This window comes from Microchirus variegatus (assembly GCF_963457635.1).
Source record: "Microchirus variegatus genome assembly, chromosome: 5".
Taxonomy (NCBI): domain Eukaryota; kingdom Metazoa; phylum Chordata; class Actinopteri; order Pleuronectiformes; family Soleidae; genus Microchirus; species Microchirus variegatus.
The window spans coordinates 9,895,868-9,919,455 of NC_139806.1; the positions used below are offsets into that span (position 1 = coordinate 9,895,868).

The window sequence follows — 23,588 nt, forward strand, 5'->3', positions numbered from 1 at the left end:
TAGAGTTTTTTTTTAATACCTTTATTGAGTGTGTTTTTTTTTGTTTTTTTTTAAACAGGAAGCGTTTCGCGGGAAAAGAGGGGGGAGACTCTGCGTCATTTCGCACTGCCAGGCTGTGATTGGACGCGAGTCACGCAATATTTACATCTCAGCGCCGGTTGGACGGCAGCGGCGCGCCAAACGTCACGTGGTCTCCCTTTTCGCGCGAAACAGTCCGTCTGCTCTGCTGCGAGGTCTCGAGCGTCTCTTGTCTTCATCTCCACGCTTTTTTTCGGACCTTACATCGCACTTTGACGGGGTTTCAAACATGGACGTTGCCACAGCGACCGCGGAAAATGCCGGAGAGATGGTGAAAGACGAGTTGGCTGAGAAATGTCAGAAGTTATTCCAGGCTTTCTTAGAAGAGTAAGCGAGTCAGACTCTGCTGCAGCTCTCATTGTCTTCTAACAAACAGAGACGAGCTGCTCACGAGGCGATGGCGTGAAATCTGATTTATTTCCCGCTAACTGTGAGGATCCACAGCTCAGTGTTTGTGTTTGTGTGTGTGCAGGTTCCAGAGCGGGGATGGTGAGGTGAAGTATGTCCGTGAGGCCGAGGAGCTGATCAGGCCCGAGAGAAACACTCTGCTCGTCACCTTCACTGACGTGGAGGGATTCAACCAGGAGCTGGCCACCACCATCCAGGAGGAGTACTACAGGTCAGTCCACAAGTCAAAGTTTGTGTCATTTGGTCCCAATAATAAATAGGCCCAGCCCCCCCTCCTCATCCCAACAGGGTATACAGTACTGTATAGTCTTTGAAATACTGTGTTGATGCATGTACAGGAAATGTTTTGTTACTGCTGGTCAACAGCACATTTTCCTCCATTTTCCTTCTTCCACTTCTCTTACTAGACTACAAACACGACATGTTTATTCCTGTGACATTGTTACTTTGACTATGAGAGAGTTTTTTTTCTAGATATGGACTATTTTGGAGCGGGAAAATAATCACAATTCACCCCGAATGATGAGTTGCATAGATGTGCTTTATTGATCCCAAAGCTGGGAAATAGTTCTATTAAAGCAGCACTTTGCAACTCTTAATACAGGATGTATAAGATAGGAAAACGGAATTAGACAAAAAATAATAATGTAATCATTAAATGCATTAGAATAAGGTGCAAGGCTTTTAGCTAAATTATAATATGACGTATGCATCATACTTACAGATTACTAACAGTACACAGCCTCAAAAAATAAAGCTGCTGTCCCGATTTATAATGTCTTGAGTCTACGAGGATCACACCAGATGGTGTTACGTGTGTAGGAGTTGCAGTAAGTTTTGACTGTTGTGTGTATGTACAGCATATTGTATCTGCTCATGATTTTGGTTGCAATTGAAGTTTTTTTTTTTTTTTTTTTAATCCTATCACAATATTAGTTCACGGTCTTGACCTTTTTTAATTAAAAAGCTGTGTCCTCTGAGACTTAGACCTGTAAAAGTAGCCACAACCCCACCAAAATATAATCATCTTATGTCAGGTGCTGTGGATTAACGCGGATGTATCTGTTTTCAGAGTGTATCCCTTCCTCTGTCGGGCGGTGCGCAACTTCGCTCGGGATCATGGGAATGTTCCTCCGAACAAAGAGTTCTACGTTGCCATCGAGGATCTTCCCACCAGACACAAGTAAGATGAACACACTCGGACTTAAAGGTGCATTATGTAATAAATCTAAAGCAACTGGCCGTAAAATCCTCCTAATATGTCACAGAGACTCAGGAATAATGTTCATATAACAAACTGAACTCACCAACAACAACAGTACAGACAAAACATTTGCTTAAAAATATTTAGCAGACTGCAAATCATGTTTATGTTTTGAAATCGCGTTTTGGCATGTGGCGCCACCTACCGACATAGACCAATCATTGCAGTCGGTAGAGTCTTAGCTGCCGAGTGACCACGGGTTGCCAGTTACGTCAGAAAACGAAACCTAAAAGAGCTCTGTATTTTGAATTTGAATGTAGTAACCGTTTTTGGCCACATTCTTACATATGGCACCTTTTAATGAACTGCCAGGAAACCGATCTTAAAAGGTCTTTAAAAAAATTCTATATTATTCAAACCTGAATTTACACTTCATAGTAGCTCCAGTAGACATGACAGGACAATAAAGTTGGTATATGGGTGGGTTTTTTCACATGTGGTGAAATATCTAATGACCGTTTTCTCAATCTTGTCAAACCTAGGATCCGTGAGTTGTCGTCCATGCGTATCGGCTCCCTGGTGAGGATCAGCGGTCAGGTGGTGAGGACGCACCCAGTGCACCCCGAGCTGGTAAGATTCTCTGCAGGTGCAGGCGTAGATGAAGCCGAGACGACGCGAGGCCCCGCGGCAAATGTCCAAAAAGAGCTGTGACGGACGGAAAATTGGTGTTTGTGCTGACTTCTGCTTGTGGTTTTCAGGTGAGCGGCACCTTCCTGTGCATGGACTGTCAGGCGGTGATCAAAGATGTCCCTCAGCAGTTCAAATACTCCCCGCCGACCATCTGCAGAAACCCTGTGTGCAACAACCGCGCCCGCTTCCACCTGGACACGCACAAATCCAAGTTCATCGACTTCCAGAAGGTATCTGTGACGCAACGACGGTGGCGGTTAATGGATTTATTGGGACACAAAGGGCCAATTACTATCTTAACCCTCAAGCTCAATCTCAACCCTTAATCTTAACTGGCCCTCAAAACCAAGTGCTGAGGGTTATTTTGTCACTTAGAAATGGGACATCCCTTAAATGCAGATATGTCTTCAGACTGTGGGGGGCAGAATAACGTGAAAGCTGTGTCCATTCTCTATTAACAAAGAAAATACTTAATTTGTAGCATACTTGTTTCGCTGCTTTCGGCGCCATCTTTGTTATGGCAAAACATGCAATGCATTCTGGGAAGCCCTTGCTCCCAAGGGTGGTCTCGGAAAATCTCAATATTGAGGGGGCGATACAGCCCTTAAACTTGCCCCTCAACTAAATCAATGGCAGTAGATGGGGAAATAACAAACTGTGACGGTTGTGACTCTTCGCTCAGGTGCGTATCCAGGAGACGCAGGCGGAGCTGCCTCGCGGTTCCATCCCACGCTCCCTGGAGATCGTCCTGCGGGCCGAGGCTGTGGAAATGGCTCAGGCCGGAGACCGCTGCGACTTCACCGGCACCCTCATCGTCGTGCCGGACGTGTCGCAGCTCACCACTCCCGGTACGACTCTGACCACAGGTCTTAAAAAAAGCGTATGGATGTCTTAACCAGCTCTTGGTGAAACACGTTTGTGTGAATCTACTAAACACAACAATAGGTGTGATCTTAACAAGAAAGTAGGCACTTTTTATTTGGGGAAAGGTCAAGCACCCTACTCCACAAGACAAAAAAAAAAGGGTTAAACACTAACACCTGGTTAGTTTTCGTCCCCTTTTTTAAATTTCTGACCGTATCCTTGTTTGCCTCCAGGTGTGCGAGCGGAGACCAGCACCCGAGTCGCAGGTGGACCACAGGGCTTTGAGTCTGAGGGTTTGAGAGGACTCAAGGCTCTGGGAGTCAGAGAGCTGTCGTACAGACTCGCCTTCCTGGCCTGTAACGTGGCCCCAACTAACCCACGAGTAAGAGACACACACAGAAAAATAGATATAAATACACATTGAGAAACATGAAAACATTGAGAAAGAGTCAATCGGAAATGTGAAGAGAGTGAAGATTCACAGGCTTTTATTTTGAAGGATTTTTCGAGCACAACGTTCTCTTTATATTCATATGGATACCTACAGGACTGTAGTCTTAATTACCCACAATCAATGTTGATCAACTCATGATGCATCATAACAATTACCAATAATGTCAATATATGAAGAAAATGTATAGAATTAAAGCCAAAAAGTCTCTTGGAATACCTTTTTAGACAACATATTTCCTTGAACTATACATCATATTCTACACACTTTGTTTTGCACTGATCTGCACACAGAATAATTATTTTAAACGTGTGTTTCTGTGAAAATGTAGAAATTACCATTCCCTCTAATATCTGGAATCGTATTGTAATCTCAGTCAAAATAGTCGCAGATTAGATATTTATTCAAAATTGATATCCATGAAATATATCAAGAAAAATATAAAATTGTCATTATTGGTGTTTTGGATTGCGGTTACCCAAAGATGTCGAGTGTATGAATCAATATTCTGACAAACGTGAGCCGGTTTTGCTCCAAATCCTCTAAATGGAGGCGTTTGCAGTGTGCAGGTCAAGTTATCCTCGAAAACGTATTTGATTTAACGCTGATTTCTCGGCTGTAGTTTGGCGGGAAGGAGCTGCGCGAGGAGGAACAGACTGCAGAGAGCATCAAGAGCCAGATGACGGAGAGAGAGTGGGAGAAAGTGTTTGAGATGAGCCAGGATAAAAACCTCTACCACAACCTGTGCACCAGCCTTTTCCCCACCATCCACGGTCAGTGCTGCGAGCAGATCTACCGCCAAAGAAAATGTGTTTTAAAAAAAAAAAAAAAAGCATAGATTCTCATTTTAAAATGGCGATGTCTCGATTGTGACAGGCAACGACGAAGTCAAACGCGGCATCCTGCTCATGCTGTTTGGAGGCGTCCCCAAGACGACCATGGAGGGAACCTCGCTGAGAGGAGACATCAACGTCTGCATCGTCGGAGACCCAAGTACAGCCAAGAGCCAGTTCCTCAAGTATGTGACGCTCTGGTCGTGTATTTAGTTACTTCGGTGTAGTAGCATTGTAAAAAATAAATAAATAAATAAATAAACTTGTGTTTTTCAGGCACGTGGAGGAGTTCAGTCCCAGAGCCGTGTACACCAGCGGCAAAGCCAGCAGTGCAGCGGGTCTGACGGCCGCCGTAGTTCGAGATGAGGAGTCCAACGAGTTCGTCATCGAGGCTGGAGCTCTGATGCTGGCTGACAATGTGAGTGTGGGCAGGAAATGGATGTTGGGAAGTTTAACATTTCTGTTACCAACACCTGTTATTATGCACGCGTCTCGTTACCGTAACTCCTAGACCAGGGTTCTGCAACCTGTGGCTCTTTGGCCCCTCTGCAGTGGCTCCTTGTAGCTTTGAAGAATCAACAGTGCGTTAATTTTTCCACGTTTTTCGAACTTTTTTTGTAGATATGAAGGCGTAAATAAAAGAAAACTTTGTGCTTCACGTCTTAAACAAATTAATTAGTGCTGGGCACATCAACGTTAAAGCATGACGCGTTTCCATGACGATTGACCGGGAAAAGATGCGTGTGACGTCATGTTTACGTGACTCCCGATTGTTAAAATTAGTCTCTAAATTAAATTTAAACGCTAAACTTTAAAAACAGAGGCACACATACGCAGTACACAGGTATGCTGGTTATTTGTAGCGCTGCTCTTTTAGTTTAATAAACAAACCGCTCTAGTTAGACCGTAGCTAAAGGAGCTAACACACTACTAACGGAGCTAACTGGTAAATGGTGCCTGGTGCCGCGGCACGTGAACATGATGTCACACGAGTCTTTTTCCGGTCAGTCGTCATGCAAACGCTTCATGCGTTGATGTGCATTAACGTTGCCGTGCCCAGCACTAAAATGAACGTAAATTAAAGTAATGTGTGCGTGAAGAAGTACACGTTTGGAGTCCTGTCCATTTTTAGATCTATGTCCTTATGCCAGGCAGGTTTTTTCTTATTCAGTTTGTCAGTTGAGATTGGCACAGCAATTTGCAACCCTCATGTGGACGATAAAAGCCATGTTTTCATGTCTTTTTTTTTTTTTTTTTTAGGGTGTGTGTTGCATCGATGAGTTTGACAAGATGGACCTCAAGGACCAGGTTGCCATCCATGAAGCCATGGAGCAGCAGACCATCAGCATCACAAAAGCTGGAGTCAAGGTAAGGGTCAACGGAACATGGTCCTGAATTTTTTCACTGCTGCTACGAATATGAAAACCACTGGTTGTGTCTTTGAAGCATTTGATTTAAAAAAAAAGTGACATATCTTTCAATTGGTGTTGACCGTAAAAGTCTGCGGGGCAGTGTTACGATCTGGGATCGACCTAAATGTAGCTGAAGGTCCATGATTTTTGGATGTATTCCGATGACAGCATTTCAGAGAGCATCACCTGGATTAGCCACCGCAGATCGTTATCCTATTTACAATCTCTAATATGTATCATAAATACAAAATCCTGGTGAGTCATTACTGTGGAGGGAACTCATTTTTGCATTTTTTTTGGGGGCCTTGTATAAATCAGACGTACAGTGACCTAACCTCCTCCTCCTCCTCCTCGTCTCCCTCAGGCCACGCTGAACGCTCGCACGTCCATCCTGGCCGCTGCCAACCCTGTGGGCGGACGATACGAACGCAGCAAGAGTCTGAAACAGAACGTCAACCTGTCGGCTCCCATCATGAGCCGCTTCGACCTCTTCTTCATCCTGGTGGATGACTGTAACGAGGTGTGGGCAATAGCATTTATTCATTCAGATTAAGACTCGACACAGTTACACGTTTAGTTGAAACACGACGAAAGACAAATGGAAGAAGAAAACGGATTAAATTAACAGGCAGATTATGACAGAACAAGTGCATATCGTTTGGATTTAAGAGTTAATCATTTATGTGCTTATTTTCCTTCTGTTCAGTCATTTTATTTATGCTTTTGTCCAGTTTTGTAATGTCAACCCTGTCTAAACTCGTCTCTATATCTCTGTGTATCCCAGGTGACGGACTATGCTATTGCCCGACGTATTGTGGACTTGCACTCTCGCGTGGAGGAGTCGGTAGACCGGCTGTATTCTCTGGACGAGATCCGCAGATATCTTCTCTTTGCCAGGCAGTTCAAACCTAAGGTGTGTAATTTTTTTTTTTTGGTGTGTGTTCAGGATTTAGCAAAATCTGTTGGTGAAGGTACCTTGTAGAGATGAGGCTCAGTTGTGCTTCATTTCAGTCAATTTAAGTCCATGTTTTCACGTCTGCAGATCTCAAGCGAGTCGGAGGAGTTCATCGTCGAGCAGTACAAGCGCCTCCGACAGCGCGACACTTCCGGCGGCGTGTCCAAGTCTGCGTGGAGGATAACGGTGCGGCAGCTGGAGAGCATGATCCGCCTCTCCGAGTCCATGGCGCGTATGCACTGCTGTGACGAGGTGCGTGCGAGATTCAAGCAACGCAGACGCGTACGACCGCGTGAAGGATCGCAGACTTATAATCTTCACGGTTTTTCACTTCACCACAGGTGCAACCCAAACACGTGAAGGAGGCCTTCCGTCTCCTGAACAAGTCCATCATTAGAGTGGAGACGCCTGACATCAACCTGGAGCAGGAGGAGGAGCTGGAGGAAGAGGAGCAGCGTGAAGAAGGTGCAGTCACACACACACTGATGTGAATATCTCTGTGTCTGACCAGTAGTTTTTTTTGTCTGTAATCAAATGCTGTGGATCTGAACCTTTTTAAATTAGAAGTTAACTACCCAGAGGTACCTTTCAGCTGTAAAAAGCATTGTAAAAGCCATGATGTCTAAAATAATGGCACTAACGGATAAAAGGGGGAGTAGATGTATTGGAGACCTTGAGCCAATGCAAACTCGTCTTTGCAGGAGACGATGTACGGTGAAGTTAGAGGGCACTTCCTGTTGTTTAAAATGGCTGACTTCCTGTTGGGTCAAAGGTGTGTCCATTAATGTGTTCAGGGAAGTTCCCTTGACTCGCATATCATGTTGCGTGGAGATCGGGCAATGTACGGCAAAGTTACATTCTACTTCCTGTTTGGAGTTTAGCTTTTGCAGACATTTCCAGGATAGGTTCCTGGTCTCACATATCAAGTTCCGTGCAGATCGATCAATGTACGGTAAAGTTAGAGGGAACTTCCTGTTTAAAATGGCTGACTTCCTGTTGGGTCAAAGGCGTGTCCATTACCATGTTCAGGGAAGTTCCCTTGACTCGCATATCATATTTTGTGGAGATCGGGCAATGTACGGCGAAGTTACGTTCTACTTCCTGTTTTGGGCGTTCAACTTTTGCAGACTAACCAGGATAGGTCTCACATGAAAGGGGGAGTAGATGTATTGGAGACTTTGAGCTAATGCAAACTTGTCTTTACAGGAAACAACGTCCCGAATGGTGTGAATGACGCAAACGGCCACGTGGACGGTATGAACGGGCACGTCAACGGAATCAATGGCCACGCCGACGGCGCGAACGGCCACGCTGAACCCAGCAGCCAGGCCAAACCGTCTCTCCGCCTGTCTTTCACCGAGTACAGGCGCCTCTCCAACCTGCTCGTCCTACATCTGCGCAGAGCAGAGGAGGGTAAGAAGTGTTCTCCCTCCTTACTCATACATTTTTTATATAGTATATCTGCAATTATTATTTTTTAAATGTCACAATTTTGCTGTTCTCTGCAGCTGAGGACGAGGAGGAGCTGAAGAAAAGCGCGGTGGTGAACTGGTATCTGAAAGAGATCGAGACGGAGATCGACTCCGAGGAGGACCTGGTCAACAAGAAGGGGCTGATCGAGAAGGTCATCCACAGGCTGGTGCACTACGTGAGTCCGCCTTCTCCAAAAGACGGTCGTGAAGTTGGAGTTTAAAGCCACGTGTTGCCTTAAATTGATGGCGTTTGTGTTGGTTTTTTTCTCCCGTAGGATCACATCCTGATCGAGCTGTCGCAGGCGGGACTGAAGGGCTCGGAGTCTGAGAGCTCGGAAGAAGAGGCCGTTCTGGTCGTCAACCCCAACTACATCCTGGAAGATTAAAAAACTCTGCTGCCATTGCTTAAGCCTCGGCAATTAAACTGATGCCCCAGCTGTTGAATAAGGATGCTCTTATGTAATACATACATAAAAGAAGCACTGGAGATGCCATTAGACTTGTTTTTGGAGTTGATCGTCTCTGACGTAAAATGTTATTCTGGGGCTCTGTTAATCTGTCTTTCTTTGTCAAACAGACTGTTGTAAATATGCTGCTCTTCCAGTTTGTACGCTGGCTTCTGTTTGACTTTGAGTGGAGGGACCTGCTCGGAATTGTTATTGTTTGTCATAACTGTATATAACAGTCAAAATGCAACTCTGTGGTTTCATGTCTTTTTTTTTTTCTTTTTTTTATTAAATTGTGAAATGGGTTGAATAAAAAAATGTTTAAATAAATAGAATGTTGAGTTCACACAAATCTGCTCTTGAGTTTGTATACAGTGGTTCTTAAATTGAGGGTTTGGCGGGGTCACCAAATGGGAGTAATCATGTTTCTTTGTTTTTTTTGGACAGCTCATGGAACCAGTACAGTCGGTCTGTTACTGCGAGTTTTGGAAAAAATCCTGATCGTGTTGACACTGGAGGACTGAGCGGCCCTGATAGATTAATTTTTCCTCTTTTTTAAAATTTTTTTTTTTTTTTTTTCCTCAATGTAGAATTAATTTTGTAATTTGAAATTGAAATTACTGAAAGGGAAATGTAAAAAGGGGAATATTTTTCATCGTTTAGAGCGATTACAGCACAGATTATCAGGAGCCATGGGATGTTTTGTGTTGTTGCCAAATACTGCAGCAACATTTCCTCAGATTTTTTTTTATTATTGTGCACAAATGTCGAAATGTACATTGTAAATTATAATATAAGTTAAACAGTTTGGTGGGTCCCCGTATAAAAAGTCTGGGAGACGCTGTAAAGCTCCTTGGTTGAGTAAAAGTTGTGTGTTTGTGCTTTTGTGTATGATGAGTTAATAACGTCCACTAGATGGCGGTAGTCTCGTCCTTAAAGAGTGTGACTGCGCGTGTGTCCAGGAAGTTCACCAAACATGGCGGCGGCTTACGTGAGAGCAGTGAGGACGGCGTTCAAAGGTAAACAGTCGCATTTAACCATTATCTCAGTTTAGTTGTAATACGGTTACGTTGCCTTTCACAGAATAGTTAACGCAGATAATGTCATTTCGTTGTAATGCTGGAGCGCACGCGACTCTCGTGAAGCTCCAATGTCATATCACTGAGACGTCAAGTGTTTCCCTCTCCCAAGGTGCAGAGCTTGTTCCCGGCCGGTGGCTCCTCAGACAGACCCCGGCATCATGCCACTGTTCCCGGCTAGTGCACGTCTCTCCTGCCGCCTCCATGTGCAGCTCCAGGACGGAGCAGCGGAGCCGGTCAGGCGGAGGGGAGGAAGAGGACGAAGGGCCGGAGTACATCCCGAGGAAGGCGAAGAACCCCATGACAATAGTTGGCTATGCCTGGTGAGTCTCAGCTGTCCAACGACATTACTTTTTGTACTGATGGGGATGTATAATCTTAGTACAAAAAGTAATGTCATTTATGTTTGGTTGATTATTTCTCAGTTGGAAAGCCTGTTTAGTTAAGCCCATGAAAAACGTGCCAAATCTTCTGTGCTGATGCCAAACTCCCAATAACTCTTCCATCCTGCAAAGTTAACTGATGTTTTAGAACTAAAATCCAGATCACCGCCAAAATCTAATAATTTTCTCCTTTTGCTATGAAATACATCGCCCAGAAAATATCATTAAAACCTGTCCTTTACATTTTGAGTTCTGCTGCTCTAAGACAACTTGTTGTAGACGCACTGCAAATCGTTAAAGTTTAATCCCTGTTGCCTAAACACTAATTTGTATTCCCACCACATGATGTTGACAGTTCACACTTGTGGTTTTGAGTTCATCATTGAGTGAAACATTTACACGCCTCCTGCTTCTGTCCAGGATTATCGGCCTCCCCACAGGAATCCTCAGCTTCTTCCTCGCCAGGAGACAAGTGGATAAAAACCGACTAAAGCAGCTGAAGGTTCGACAAAGGATGAAAAATTCAAACGATGGAGACTATCAAGGCAGTCGGTACCTCCACCACAGAGAGAACGCAGGCCTTGACCCATAACAATCATGGTGGGTTGATGTGTACTGCTTCCTGAAAGTCACTACTGGGAATATGATTCTGCACTGCTCTGACCACACAAGAGATGCCGGCTGTTTGAGAGCAACTATAAATCACCCAGAAGCTCAACACAAGACTCTGAGAACTGGCTGTTTCTTCTTCATACACTGATGCAGGACATTTGTTCAAGTCTGTAATGAAGCCTTAAATCTGGAAACATTTGTTTTTCCTTTTTCAGTCTGACCGTGTTGTTAATTTTGATTAGATTTCAGCTTAAAATCTGAAGTAATATACTTTTTAGATGTCTTTAAGAACAATATAATCTGACATCCATCAGTAGAAATCGGACTGGATTCAACATTACACAGAAGATCAGACACTGATGAGGATTATGATGTCGCGTTCCCTTATTTGGAGCAGTGTAGCTCAAAGACATGAAAATGTGTATTTATTGAAAAAAAAAAAACCGTATGAAACATCAGTTGTAATGGGCACAACTGAAAATAAACCACATTGTAATCCAAATAAACATATTTTATTTGATATAAAAAGCAGATCGTCTTGAGCCCTAATGTTTATTTACAGTAACACACACAGCCTGTGCCACATTTGTTTGGAATAAGAGGTTATATTTGAACTTGAGCTTTGTGTCTATAAACAGAGGTGTGAGGAGAACGAGCTGGACAAGCCTGATCATGTCAGGAGATTTTGGACAATGTGCCAAATTATCTTGGAAGCACCATCTTTCCAACACTGATTGACTTCTCCCAGCTGCTACCTCTCAGTAAGAAATCCAAATCTGACTGTAACACTATAATATATAAACACAGTCTGTAACAATACTATAAAAAGCTTATAGAGTATACACTGCATTTATAAAAGTGAATATTGTGAAGGCACAACACTAATGTTTTTAAATAATTACAATGGAGCAACACTTGATGCGATTTCAGAACAGATGGCGGACAGAGACGTGACTGCAGATCGGAGGATGTCATTTTTGAAAAAAATGTTGATAGCATAAACAGGAAGTGTTTTTGGTTGTGGTTACATTAAGCAGTACTTTTATGTAGCACTGACGGCTCTTTCAGCTGCTGTGTGTGTGTTCAAATACTTCATGCTTGGCATTTATGTACCATCAAGCCCCTTTTTTTCTTTCAACATGTTTAAATAGAAAAGCACTCGGAGAGCGGAGACCTCCGCCAAGGCAACTCAGTGCCTACAAAATACACCCTGTCGGCGAGCCTGGGTCAGACAGTGAGTGTTGTAATCAGTGATATCGTTACGGTCAGAAAGTGAGTGTTGATTTCCTGAAAATTTAATCCAAATCCGTAACTTTTTGAATGATGTTGCTAACGGACAGACAGACAAACTCCGGCGAAAACATTACCTCCTTGGCGAAGGTAATGAAGGCAATTATATAATAACAAAGTGTAAGAATAATGAGTCTCATGAGATACACTCAACTGATGTTTCTGATTTTTAAAAATTAGTGAGGTAAAAATAATGTTCATGGTCCAGTATAGACACTTGGGGATGAAAGATTTGGGGGAAAATATCTATTTTCAACATATACAGCATTGTGAATCTTCTGTTCTCCAATGCAAGGATGACGACTTAAAGATATGAACGGTTTAAATTGGCTTAGAACATTGAACAATCAATGCCTTTGTGGTTTGCTAATTGTGATATGTACATACAGTAAGGGCAGGATTTCTTTCTTATTTCTGGACATAGCCACGTAGCTACACTTGCTGTCTTTTATTATTTTAAGGTACAGGCGTAAGAGTAGTATCAATCCTCCCATTATGTTGATCTCTTGAGATTCAAAGACTTTTTTTTAACTAAATATTAATCCATTCATTTTATAACTCAACTCAATTCTGTCCTGAGATTAGCCACTTAAAGTAGTAGCTATCAATAAAATGAATGAATCGATACCAGATTGGATTTGTTGGCATAAAAGTGCGTTATTGTGCAAACGATTAACCCACAAAATGTCAATTTCAGCCCTTTATCCTGTTCCCTGGAGTGCATCATGATTATTTTATATAAATGTAATACGATTCCGACGATGAACAAGCAAAGCTTTTATAAAGCACTGAGCGGTTCTGCAGCCCGGCTCTTGTCTGCAAACTGTCTTTTCACAGACGTACATTTGTGCATTTATCTGCGGGCAACGCCGATAATTTGCAGGAGGAAAAGGAAAATCTGGATGATGTCGACGTAGATGGAGAGCGCGGCGAACACGTAGTCTTCTGGACCGATGGAATGTTTTCTGTTCCCGATCAGCAGCTGCGTGTGGTACGCCAGGAACTGCAAACAGAGGGACACAAAACTCGGTAATGCATGGTTTATAAGAATAATATGCCACTCATTTGCTGGATTAACTTGACTCCGATTCACAAAGTCTCCTTTTGATTTGATAGATTAATTTCAGGATATTTCAGTTACGGTACCAATTCTGATAGACTTTGCAGTTTGCCTTAAAGCTTGCCATGTTTTCAGTCTCACTATTTTCTCTTTCTCATATGATCAGAGAGTGTAGATGCATTTGAATCAGACAATCTGACCCTTGTTAAACACTCACCAAAGTGAAGGCTATGGCTCCAACGGCGGCGTAAAGCATGTGAAGCCACGGCATCTGCGTCGAGAGACATGACAACAATGAAGGCGTGTCAAAAGCGTACAGTGTCGCGTTGCCCGTGTCGGCTTGTACTCACGTATTTGAAGGAGAGCACGATGGTTGTAATGATGCCGGTCACAAACACGACGATCCCCAGGACACAGAATAATCCCTGACACTTTGTAAAGTCAACCTTTTTAGAAAGTGAAACATCGGCAGCAAAGTTAATACACGTCCCTTCACACTGCATCCTATTATAGTTCCCACACTTCACCCTAACCACAATTAAATTAGCCCTAAACTTAAACAGTTTCCCCCGAAATGAGGTTCTGCCACGTTTTGGTCTCCACTGGTCCTGAAAAGGCAACAAACACATCATCTTGTACGACAATCTTAGAGAGGACACTAATAGACATTCCCTAACCCGAACATAAACATCATTTAAAAACCTGAAAATCAGGTCTTTAACCCTGAAAAGGTGCTTTAAAGTTGTACGGAGCAGCCCAAATATGCCCACATTACCAAAAGTGGGTTCCCCTTGCATTCCACTGCGACGCACACAAACGTCCTACCTTTGTCTGGAAGCAGAAGACGGTCACGGCGATGCAGACGACAGCAGTAATACCCACAGCCAGGAACACTGATTTTGTGTCGTAGTTGCTAAAAAAAAAAAAAAAAAAAAAAAGAGCGACACATATTTGTGACGGATAGAAACAGCCCAAAGTTTTCATATGAGCTGTACAGAATAATTGATCTTACCTGGATATGGTTCCAGTCATGTAGGAAAAAGCCAGAGTCTATAGAAAAGAAGCACAAAAACAGTTACACTTCATGTACCTTTTAAAAAGAGAATATGTGCAAAAATACATTAATGTCATGCAACTTAGATTGAAATAAGAATATAATGTAATGCACTTATTATTTAAAAGAAAACCTGCTCTTGCTACTAAAAGTGCTACTAGAAAATAGAACATTCAACACATGAAAAAGTAGTATGAGTAACCTATACCTCCACTCATTAAACTATCAAATTAAGTAACACACTGAGCAATATTGCTCTCAGAGCTGATATCGGAAGCATTACGCATACAGAGACATTTTCCTCGGGAGGAAAGTGTAATAAAACCTAAGAATAGATTTGATCCACGTCCAGGAAACTATCTGTTATGTGTCTTCATTTCCTCATTGAACCTACAAATATGAGCAGCAGAATGATGTTCCAAGGAAACTTCCTCCTACAAAGAGAAGGGTATTAGAAAATCCACAGCAGTTTCTTTTTTTGTTTTTTTATTAATATACTGTAAAAAAAAATGTTCCTTCTAAACTTTTGTAACTCTGAGCAATCACACTCACCGTGGGCCTTTACAGCAGACCAGCACCATGTGGGTGACAATGTACACAGCACTAAATAAAACAAAAACACATAGACAATAATATGAATTTTCACAAGCTTTTTGACACGACATCACTTCAAATGGTGCACGTGCTACTACAGTGACTTACTAGGATGCCCAGTATAAAGCTTGGTTTCTCTGAATGAAATATTTGACGGGTTCACTGTGAGAAACAGAGGTGCTGTTAGGTGCCGTGACACACACACGCACACAGATGCGTATAAAAACAACAACAACACAAGACGTATACATTCAATATACTCACACGAATGTGAATACACCCACAATGGCTGTGGTGATGAGGAGCTGACAGGCCAAAATCAAATACACCTGAAAAACACAAGAAAAGAACGTTACAGCGCAACGCTGAGCGGAGCGGGGGCATCGGTTTGTCGTAAAACTGTAGCACGCAACTTTTCACGAATGCAACTCTTTCTGTTTCTCTGTACAGAGGTGTTAAGATCCAGGAGATGTTACCACTCTACACACGGGAAGTGAGGTGTCTTACATCAAGACAGACAGAGGTAACTGCAACACACTCAGTACATTTACATGCACAGTTTAATCAAGCTAATGCCATAGTCCGACTGAGTCGGAGCAATTGGACAACTTGCAGAGTCCGACTACATCGATTTATTTGGCAGTGAACGTCTGACTCCGCCTCCATAGGTGGCGCTGTACCACTCTATAAGCTAGAGCGTATTGAATCAGTTTCCTGTTGACCTTTACGACACAGAAAAACAAATAGCGAATACTGGTATGGATGCACAGAACACCAAGTCCGACTCCAGTCCGACTAAGCATATACAGTACATGTAGGAGTAATTGGACTATGAATCACATTTTGCAGGTATGTTAGTCCAACTAAGACTAGCTCAATTTTAGTCGGACTGATGTGTTTACATGACACTAAGAAAGATAATTGTCTTAGTCTGACTAAAATCAGACTTTTAACGTGTATGTAATCAGACTAAGAAGCCTCCAAAGAAATGGGAGGCAAAATAATAACAAAAATCACCAAAAGTTACGCACTGCAGCCTTAAATATCTACTGTCATTTATTACTTCAGACCACTGTCTATCTTTCAAATTGCTTAAGCAGTTGTAACTTGGCTGTAATATTTAAAACAAATAAACTATTTTTAACATGTTTACCAAGACGAGACTTATCCAGGTGGTAATATGAGACGATGCTTTTGAAAACACCTGCTAAGCTGCTTAAGTGTGTGACAACTTTGAGGTTTTTCCAAAGACAACCACCCAAAAAAATTATGTGCCTGATCCAGTACGGTGTTTGTGTACGTATGCTTTACCTTTCTGATGAAGGCGTGTCGAATACTCAGACTGTCCCAACCGCTGCCGCTCGCTGCAAACCCGTCCTCGTCACCTGTGACATCAGCAGAACAGACATGACGGATAACTATGAGCTCCTGCCCCCACCACCAGAGAAGAAACACCATACTGAAATCAAACTCATAATGTTCAATGTATTATTAATTATGATGTGTCCACCACAGAGACTGGACATGAGACACAAACGAAGAGACAAGATAGAGACAGATGATCTGCTGTGGCGACCGTTTGTGGACAAAACAAGACAATCGAGAACATCATCATTTCCAGGTTTGACAAACACTGATCAACATTTTTTGTTAGTATTTTCTGACATTTTATGGACCAAACGATTAATCGTGAAAATAATCGTTAGTTGCAGCTTTACATTATAGTAACAGGTTATTAAGGAATTATTACCTTTAAAGCATCACAAGCCTCCACAGCCATAAGTGCTACTTACAGTATATGTGTTGAGCTCAGAGTCTAAGTGGGTGTGAAGATAATAACTGTTTGTAAAAACCAAACCAGAATAACTAAACCAGAGTCACCTGTGTTTCCACGACAAGACTGGGTCAGGTTTTCTATGTCTCAGGGACCTGAACTGGTTAACTTTCATGTTACATTTTAGCCTAAATCACAGCACAGCCGTAGTGTTGTAAAAACAGGATTTAAGCTGTGAAAAGGAGCAGGTTGGAAAAGATGACCACACTAGTTAACATTTACTGATCTGTGTGTTTCAGCCACTATTTCATACTTGTTCTATTGTTTGACAGACGCTAAACACATTGAATGAAAAAGTGTCCAGACATGTACTTTGGGTAATGTCTGGAGATTTGGGTCTGGACATTCTCCTTAGTTAGCCCTGTACATTTGATCTTTACAATGTTTATGTTCGTGCTGGAGTGACTTGTTCCATATTCGTGCTGCTCTTTCATAGACCATGTGTTTATTCCATCCTTTGTACTGAGCACAGTATGTTATAAATACTCTTAAAGGTGCCATATGTAAGAATGTGGCCAAAAACAGTTACTACATTCAAATTCAAAATACCAAGGTCTTTTAGGGTTCGTTTTCTGACGTAACTGGCAACCCGTGGTTGCTTGGCAGCTGAGACTCTACTGACCGCAATGATTGGTAGACGGCAGTAGGTGGCGCCACATGCCAAAACATGATTTCAAAACATAAACATGATTTGCAGTCTGCAAAATATATTTTTTAATGCAAATATTTTGGCTGTACTGTTGTTGTTGGTGAGTTCAGTTTGTTATATGAACATTATTCCTGAGTCTCTGTGACATATTAGGAGGATTTTATGGCCAGTTGCTATGGATTTATTACATAATGCACTTTTAACGCGAGCGGCACAGTTTATAAAGTAACAATTATTACAATTGTTAATAACAATGGAAACTGTGACGTTTGAAGAGTATTGTGGGAATGGTGACAGCGACATGAGTGTTTTGAATTTGTTCAAATTATGGGTCATTATTTTGAATTTGATTTCCTTTCTTTTTTTTTTTTTAAAGTGACAGACCTAACACATGAAGAACGCAGGAGAATCTCTGGAGGATTCAGGCGAGGGGGACACATGCTGCACATGCTTCATTCAGAGTCTCAGTTTTCTTGGACAAGATCCGGTAGAATCTACTCAAGTAGCTGGCGGGAGAATCTCTGAACAATGCCCAGAGAAACATCTGTGAACATTCCCTCATACAGCCCCGCAGGACAAACTCGGCAAGTTCAGTACATGACTGAAAACAGCTACGTAAAAATATGCGCGGTCTTTGACTTACCAGAGGTCAGGATATCTGATGGAATCGTAGGTGGAATAACAGGAGGCATAGGAAGATGACCGGGGAAGCCTGAACCTGGGGGACCACCAGGGTGGGGTTGTCCTGAGTACGCACCAGAAGGGTAGCCCCCTCCAGGTTGACCTGGGAACAAAGGAGTGTTCGGACCAGTGGGGTAGGGAGCTGAGGGCTGGCCTGGCTGAGGTCCACCATACCCGGGAAATCCATAGGCAGGGGGTGGTGGGTAACCCCCACCCTGTGGTGCATATCCCCCACCCTGTGGTGCATATCCCCCACCCTGTGGTGCATATCCTCCACCCTGTGGTGTGTACAACGGGCCATGACAGTCATCATACCCTGGAGGGTAGTCTGACCTGGACATGATTCCTATGAAGAAAGACACAGGACAAAATACACTGATTAAACTTGAACAAATATCAATATAAATGAGGACCTTTTATTCTTATATAATAATCAGTCAGTTTAGTTGGGAATTTGACATGAGTAGTAGCGACACAGGTGATTTTTCAGATACAGAACAGAGTCTCCCAAGTTCTGAAGATGATGGAGAACAAAAAGGAACGCTAATATAATGCTAATTTAGGGCTCCAAGATATGAGGAAGACACGTGAAATAGATAATAACATTTTGTGAAGATCACATCTCTTCTGCTCCATCACCCCACAGGAAAATATGTTACTTAACCACCATTTTTATGCTAATCTTAAAAAATGTGGGTTTCTAAGCATAATGGTTCTGTTTTACATTGCAGTTCACAAATCGACCACATGCTCAGGAAATGCCTAATAATAAACTACACGCTTAGTCATACAATGGGTGTTGTTTACGTAACAGCAGCAACGGGGATAAATACAAATGTGTGGCACTTTGACAGAATGCTTTTCACTGCGTCAGATTGCTCTTCACTGTACACAACTATACACTACTCATGAGACACTGAACCGTGTTCTTATTTGTTTGGTAACTTTGGGACAACGCCCCCAAAAAACAAACGTTGTCCAAGCTCCAGTTCCATGAGGCGTTCAGGGACTGCACACAGTAAAGGAATCCAAAAGCTGACTCCACCTCACGCTGCAATTGCGTCACATCCCGAGCACCAAGCAACGGGAATAGACAACACTAAAGTGGAAAAAGTGTTTCAGAGGATCTGCAGTGAAAAATAAAAGTGCTTTTTTTCTTTGGAAGGGTGTAACTCTGCTCTAAGCAACTTAATATTTGCAGAGTTGTACAAAGTTGAATAATAATTATAATGCAACACAAACACCTCGTCAGACAATGTTAGGAACCGGTTTGTCAAACAATACAATTGTTATGTTTTGATGACAGTGGATAACCTGAGCTCAGCTCCGACCACAGTCTCCCTGTGTCGATCCTGAGTCATCGTGACCTTTTTTCTGCATGTCGTGTAACTCTGAAACGCCTGTGCTGTTTTTACGGGGTTCCTCTGTTGACTTCTTCATTTGCTGTTCTCAAAGGTCTCCGACAGTTTCTGAGTTTTGAAACTAACTATACCGTGAATACGTGTGGGTTTTGAATGAAGACATCTCTGTGTAGACCACGTGTCAAACTCAAGGCCTGGGGGCCAGATGTGGGCCGCCACGTCATTTTATGTGGCCCGCGAGTGATTAATTAGTCTTAAAATTCTGTTTTAAAGTAGGTCTATGCTGCTTTAAGGCGTGCGTTGACCATGAACTACATTTCCCACAATGCACGGCGATTGTGTTACCTGCAAAGTGACGGCATCCTGCCACTAGATTGCAGTGTATCATTGTATATGCATCACGCGACGAGTGAAATTGAGATTGAGACTGCGATCGCAGCAGAATGTGTTCACAAAAGCATTACATTTGGTTATATTTAGTTACATTAATTCTGTATGACAGGTACATCTGGCCCTTTGAGGGCAACCATTATGCTGATGTGGCCCTCAGTGAAAATGAGTTTGACACCCCTGATGTAGACGAAGCAGGTTGATGGAGAATGTAAATAATCAATTAGTTGCGGTTTACAGACAGTAAAGGTTGTTGTACAAACCAGTGGTTCTCAACATGTCTCTCTCACTCACTCATCATCCTCCTCTTCCTCACCTATACTTCAGACACTGGTATGGTGAAATTAGATTAAGATGGAGTGAGAGATAAGCTGACTCTTATTATTATGATTTTATTATAAATTTTTAATGCTGGCAAATGCTTCATAATTTTCCAAAGGTCTCAGCTTCCCATGAAGATGGAGCAGCATTTCCGGAGCATAATTACGTACATTTTTTAAACAAAAACAAAATAAGGGCTGTGCAATATTACAACAATATAGTGATTACGTGGCATAACGTCTTCAACAGCATCATTTGAAATGGGTTGCCTCAGATGTGTCTTTTGCCCTAGGTTTTGTTCGATCATGTGATTTGAAAATGTTGCTGATAGACTTTTTTGTAAAAACGAATTGTAAAAATTAATGAGTGTTTTCACCAGGGTTTTATGTTCCCACCAATGCTGTTCACACATTAAATGTCAGTAACTCCTATAGCCACACTTCAAAAAAACAAATACTGTATACTTTTTGTATAAATGTGTTGTTGGGTTGATACAGTCAAATATCGCAATATATTACTTTTGAGACACCAAGTATCCATTTTTTTGAATATATATATATTTTTGTTTTTACAAATAAAAATATTGTGTGGATTAGCATAAAAAAAAACTTAATTGGCGTTTCAGTCCAATAGATGGTGCCAAGTGCTGATTATTAATCGATTACTCAAATGATAGCACCAATCAACATCGTGATAATATATTTAAATAAATATAGGGACAAACAGTAATGGCATTGGTGGGGTTTAAAGCCAGACATATTGTTGTGTTGGAGATTAAGAACATTGTATAAAGTATTGTGTAAATATTAGTGTGTATAATAGGGGTAGGAACTTCAACATTCATACTTCAGCCTACTTCTTTTCAGATATGTGACGAGGTGGAAATGTTGTCATTGTAAATGTTGAATATTTTTCTTGAAATAAACTCATCTATATCTTATTGTGGCTTAAATGTCGTGATCATTTGGTAATAATCGCGAAATGCAAGGACTAACCCTATGGTTCTCCTAAGGCACATGTGTCAAACTCAGGGCCTGGTGGCCAGATGTGGCCCGCCACATCATTTTATGTGGCCCGCGATTGATTAATTGGTCTTAAAAATCTGCGTTAAAATAGGTCTATGCTGCTTTAAGGCGTGTGTTGACCATAAACTACATTTCCCACAATGCATGGTGATTGCGTTACCCGCAAAGTGACGGTATCCTGCCACTAGATCGCAGTGTATCATAGTATATGCATCATATGACGAGTGAAATTGAATAAGTAATAAATAGAGAAAGTTATTTAGCATTATGTTACAGTAGTTACCTTTATTTTACATTATATTTGGTTACATTTAGTTACATTTATTCTGTTTGACAGTTACATCTGGCCCTTTGAGGGGAACCATTATGCTAATGTGGCCCTCAGTGAAAATGACAGAAAAGTTTGACACCCCTGTACCTAAGGTTAGTTACAACTAAACCAAGTGAGAACGTTTCCAGAACGTTCCCTCAGGGTTAGGTAGGAGGAGCCTAACGTTCCCTAAAAAGTTGAGTCAACCTAGAAACTGAAACGTTCTCCTGTGATATATATGTATTTTTTTTTTTTACAATTACAACTTTGTATGTTTGGATTTTAAAGGTGAAGTAAGTAGTTAATAGTGCCATCTAGAGGAGAGGCTGAAATTTACAACAAGGAACTGCTCCTCTGCTCACCCCCTCCCTTCCCTGAGCGCTACGGTATCCCCTCAGCCGGTCAAATGTCGACCTCATCGTCTTTCTCCGTGTCAGCAGATGAGGTTCGTGAGGCGAGGGAGAGGGCGAGCTACCGCGGCCGTAGCAGACGAAGCGGAGAGAGAGGAGGCGGGACTTCCGCTACAAGTAAAGAGACGCTTGATTTGTTCTCTCGCGTTTGTCCTTACAGGCTCCGGTAGAAACATGGCGTCTCGCTGCTAACAGTGGCTATGCAACCGCGGCCCGCGACCATGTTCTTTTATGACTTTTTGAAACACTACGAAAATGAACCAAAAACTATTATACAGCGACTAGACAATGCAGGAGCACATAATATGTATAAAAGAGTGGATTTTGGGTCATATTAACCCATAAATACTACACAGTGTCCCTTTAACCTTAATTTTTCTATACTTTTATAGAACATTTGCAGTTGCTAGAGTCATATTTGGGTTCAAATGTAAGGTTAAATCAAACCCACCGTTCACAGACGTTCCACGTTCACGTCACAGAGATGGCAAGCAGACTGACAGGGCCGCGCTGTGAGTATACCCCCCCCCCCCCACACACCGTGGACACTGAGCCCACTCAGTCACTCACAAAAAGCCTTTTCAGGTTCCCCCAACCGAAGTCACACGTAGGCAACACACACGTCTATAAATAAATGAGCCTCATTCAGGAACACTCGTAGAACATTCAAGAACATGGCTGTAAAATCCTAAAAGTGACGTCTCCACTTACCAAATAAGACGTTTGGACGCGAGAGGAAATTCCGTGTTTATTCCCACCCTCTCCTCACGATTCCCAGCGACAAAAAAACACAGAAGATAATGTAGGTATCCTTCAGACTTCAGCCACGCCCTTTCTGCTGCTGCACAAAAACGAGCCAAAAACAAGCAAAACAGAAGAGTTTCTTGGTGTTTCCACACGGACCTGTTGTCTTACTGCACTCCTGGTATGTGATGAACAGCAGCAGCCGAACAGGACATTTCCTGGAAAAACTGGAAACCAGGGTGGAGTCCATTCGTCACACGTGTGTGTGTGTGTGTGTGTGTGTGTGACTCGTTGTCAACAGACACGCCCCATTCCACTGGCAGACTTCACCCCATTCACGCAACAAGCCTACGGCGCCGCCTGCTGGTCATAGTGGCAAGTGCCAGAGAGAAAAACGGACAAACATACCAAAACACCAAAAACAATACTTCACTCCCACTCGGTTGGTCGAAGTAATTAGAAGTCGTTGGATATGGGACTTTCGGTCCGGGTACTAAAGTATAATCCGTTTTTTTCACAATACCAACAAACGAGAGCACGGAAATTTCCTTGTTTCGTATTGAACCAAAATACGAAAAAACGGAAACAGCGCCCCTATTTCCTTGTTTCGTATTCAACCCAAATATGAACAAACGGAAACAGCGCTCCTTTTTCCTTTTTCCGTATTTAACCAAAATACGGAAAAACGAAAGACACAAAACAAAATAACGGCCCAAATTTGTTTTTTGCAAATTCCTTCTTTTGTTTTTCGTTTCTTAATTCTCGAGACGGCGGCTGACAGACCGGAAGCGGAAGTGAAGTGTAAAAACTTCAAAATAAAAGCGTGCTAATTTATTGTCATACAGATTATATACCATTCTCTTTATACACTGTAATGTAGTACATGTATTTTCGTGAAAAGTGAAACTATAACAGCTGGTTGTTTGGGAGAAGGACATGTAGGCTATAATTATTATTTTAGCTGAGTGTGTGAATGGA

The 23,588-nt window shown here is 42.2% G+C and overlaps 3 protein-coding genes across 3 annotated transcripts; 2 read left to right on the forward strand and 1 right to left on the reverse strand.

Moving 5' to 3' along the window:
• Positions 1-307: 307 nt before the first annotated feature.
• Positions 308-8,779, forward strand: mcm6 (minichromosome maintenance complex component 6; the record flags this gene model as incomplete). Its single annotated transcript, XM_083888800.1, has 18 exons — positions 308-405; positions 551-697; positions 1,559-1,669; positions 2,233-2,320; positions 2,449-2,610; positions 3,063-3,228; positions 3,478-3,626; positions 4,318-4,468; positions 4,572-4,713; positions 4,805-4,946; positions 5,789-5,896; positions 6,305-6,460; positions 6,725-6,853; positions 6,983-7,147; positions 7,237-7,360; positions 8,102-8,308; positions 8,404-8,543; positions 8,643-8,779. 18 exons carry the CDS (start codon positions 308-310, stop codon positions 8,751-8,753), a joined length of 2,496 nt encoding a protein of 831 aa, XP_083744926.1. The 3' UTR covers positions 8,754-8,779.
• Positions 8,780-9,778: 999 nt separating this feature from the next.
• On the forward strand, positions 9,779-11,349 carry LOC310926989 (uncharacterized protein). The gene is made up of 3 exons (XM_083889222.1): positions 9,779-9,832; positions 10,005-10,215; positions 10,696-11,349. The coding sequence occupies exons 1-3, from the start codon at positions 9,790-9,792 to the stop codon at positions 10,865-10,867; spliced, it is 426 nt and encodes a 141-aa protein (XP_083745348.1). The 5' UTR covers positions 9,779-9,789; the 3' UTR covers positions 10,868-11,349.
• A 34-nt stretch (positions 11,350-11,383) lies between these two features.
• On the reverse strand, positions 11,384-22,860 carry LOC310926988 (protein lifeguard 3-like). The gene is made up of 12 exons (XM_083889221.1): positions 22,578-22,860; positions 18,012-18,395; positions 16,197-16,270; positions 15,150-15,214; positions 14,994-15,047; positions 14,844-14,894; positions 14,686-14,725; positions 14,250-14,287; positions 14,063-14,150; positions 13,588-13,683; positions 13,455-13,508; positions 11,384-13,180 (listed from the first exon to the last, which is right to left on the reverse strand). Exons 2-12 carry the CDS (start codon positions 18,388-18,390, stop codon positions 13,031-13,033), a joined length of 1,089 nt encoding a protein of 362 aa, XP_083745347.1. The 5' UTR covers positions 18,391-18,395; positions 22,578-22,860; the 3' UTR covers positions 11,384-13,030.
• Positions 22,861-23,588: the final 728 nt, after the last annotated feature.

Bases quoted from the DNA above. Each gene is read 5' to 3' on its own strand.
- LOC310926989 (XM_083889222.1), top strand. From the start codon at position 9,790: ATGGCGGCGGCTTACGTGAGAGCAGTGAGGACGGCGTTCAAAG. The intron at 9,833-10,004 runs GTAAACAGTCGC...CCCTCTCCCAAG, and splicing joins AGTGAGGACGGCGTTCAAAG to GTGCAGAGCTTGTTCCCGGC. The intron at 10,216-10,695 runs GTGAGTCTCAGC...GCTTCTGTCCAG, and splicing joins ACAATAGTTGGCTATGCCTG to GATTATCGGCCTCCCCACAG.
- LOC310926988 (XM_083889221.1), bottom strand. From the start codon at position 18,390: ATGTCCAGGTCAGACTACCCTCCAGGGTATGATGACTGTCATGGCCCG. The intron at 15,048-15,149 runs GTGAGTATATTG...TGTTTCTCACAG, and splicing joins GTGGGTGTATTCACATTCGT to TGAACCCGTCAAATATTTCA. The intron at 13,684-14,062 runs GTAGGACGTTTG...CTTTCTAAAAAG, and splicing joins TCTTCTGCTTCCAGACAAAG to GTTGACTTTACAAAGTGTCA.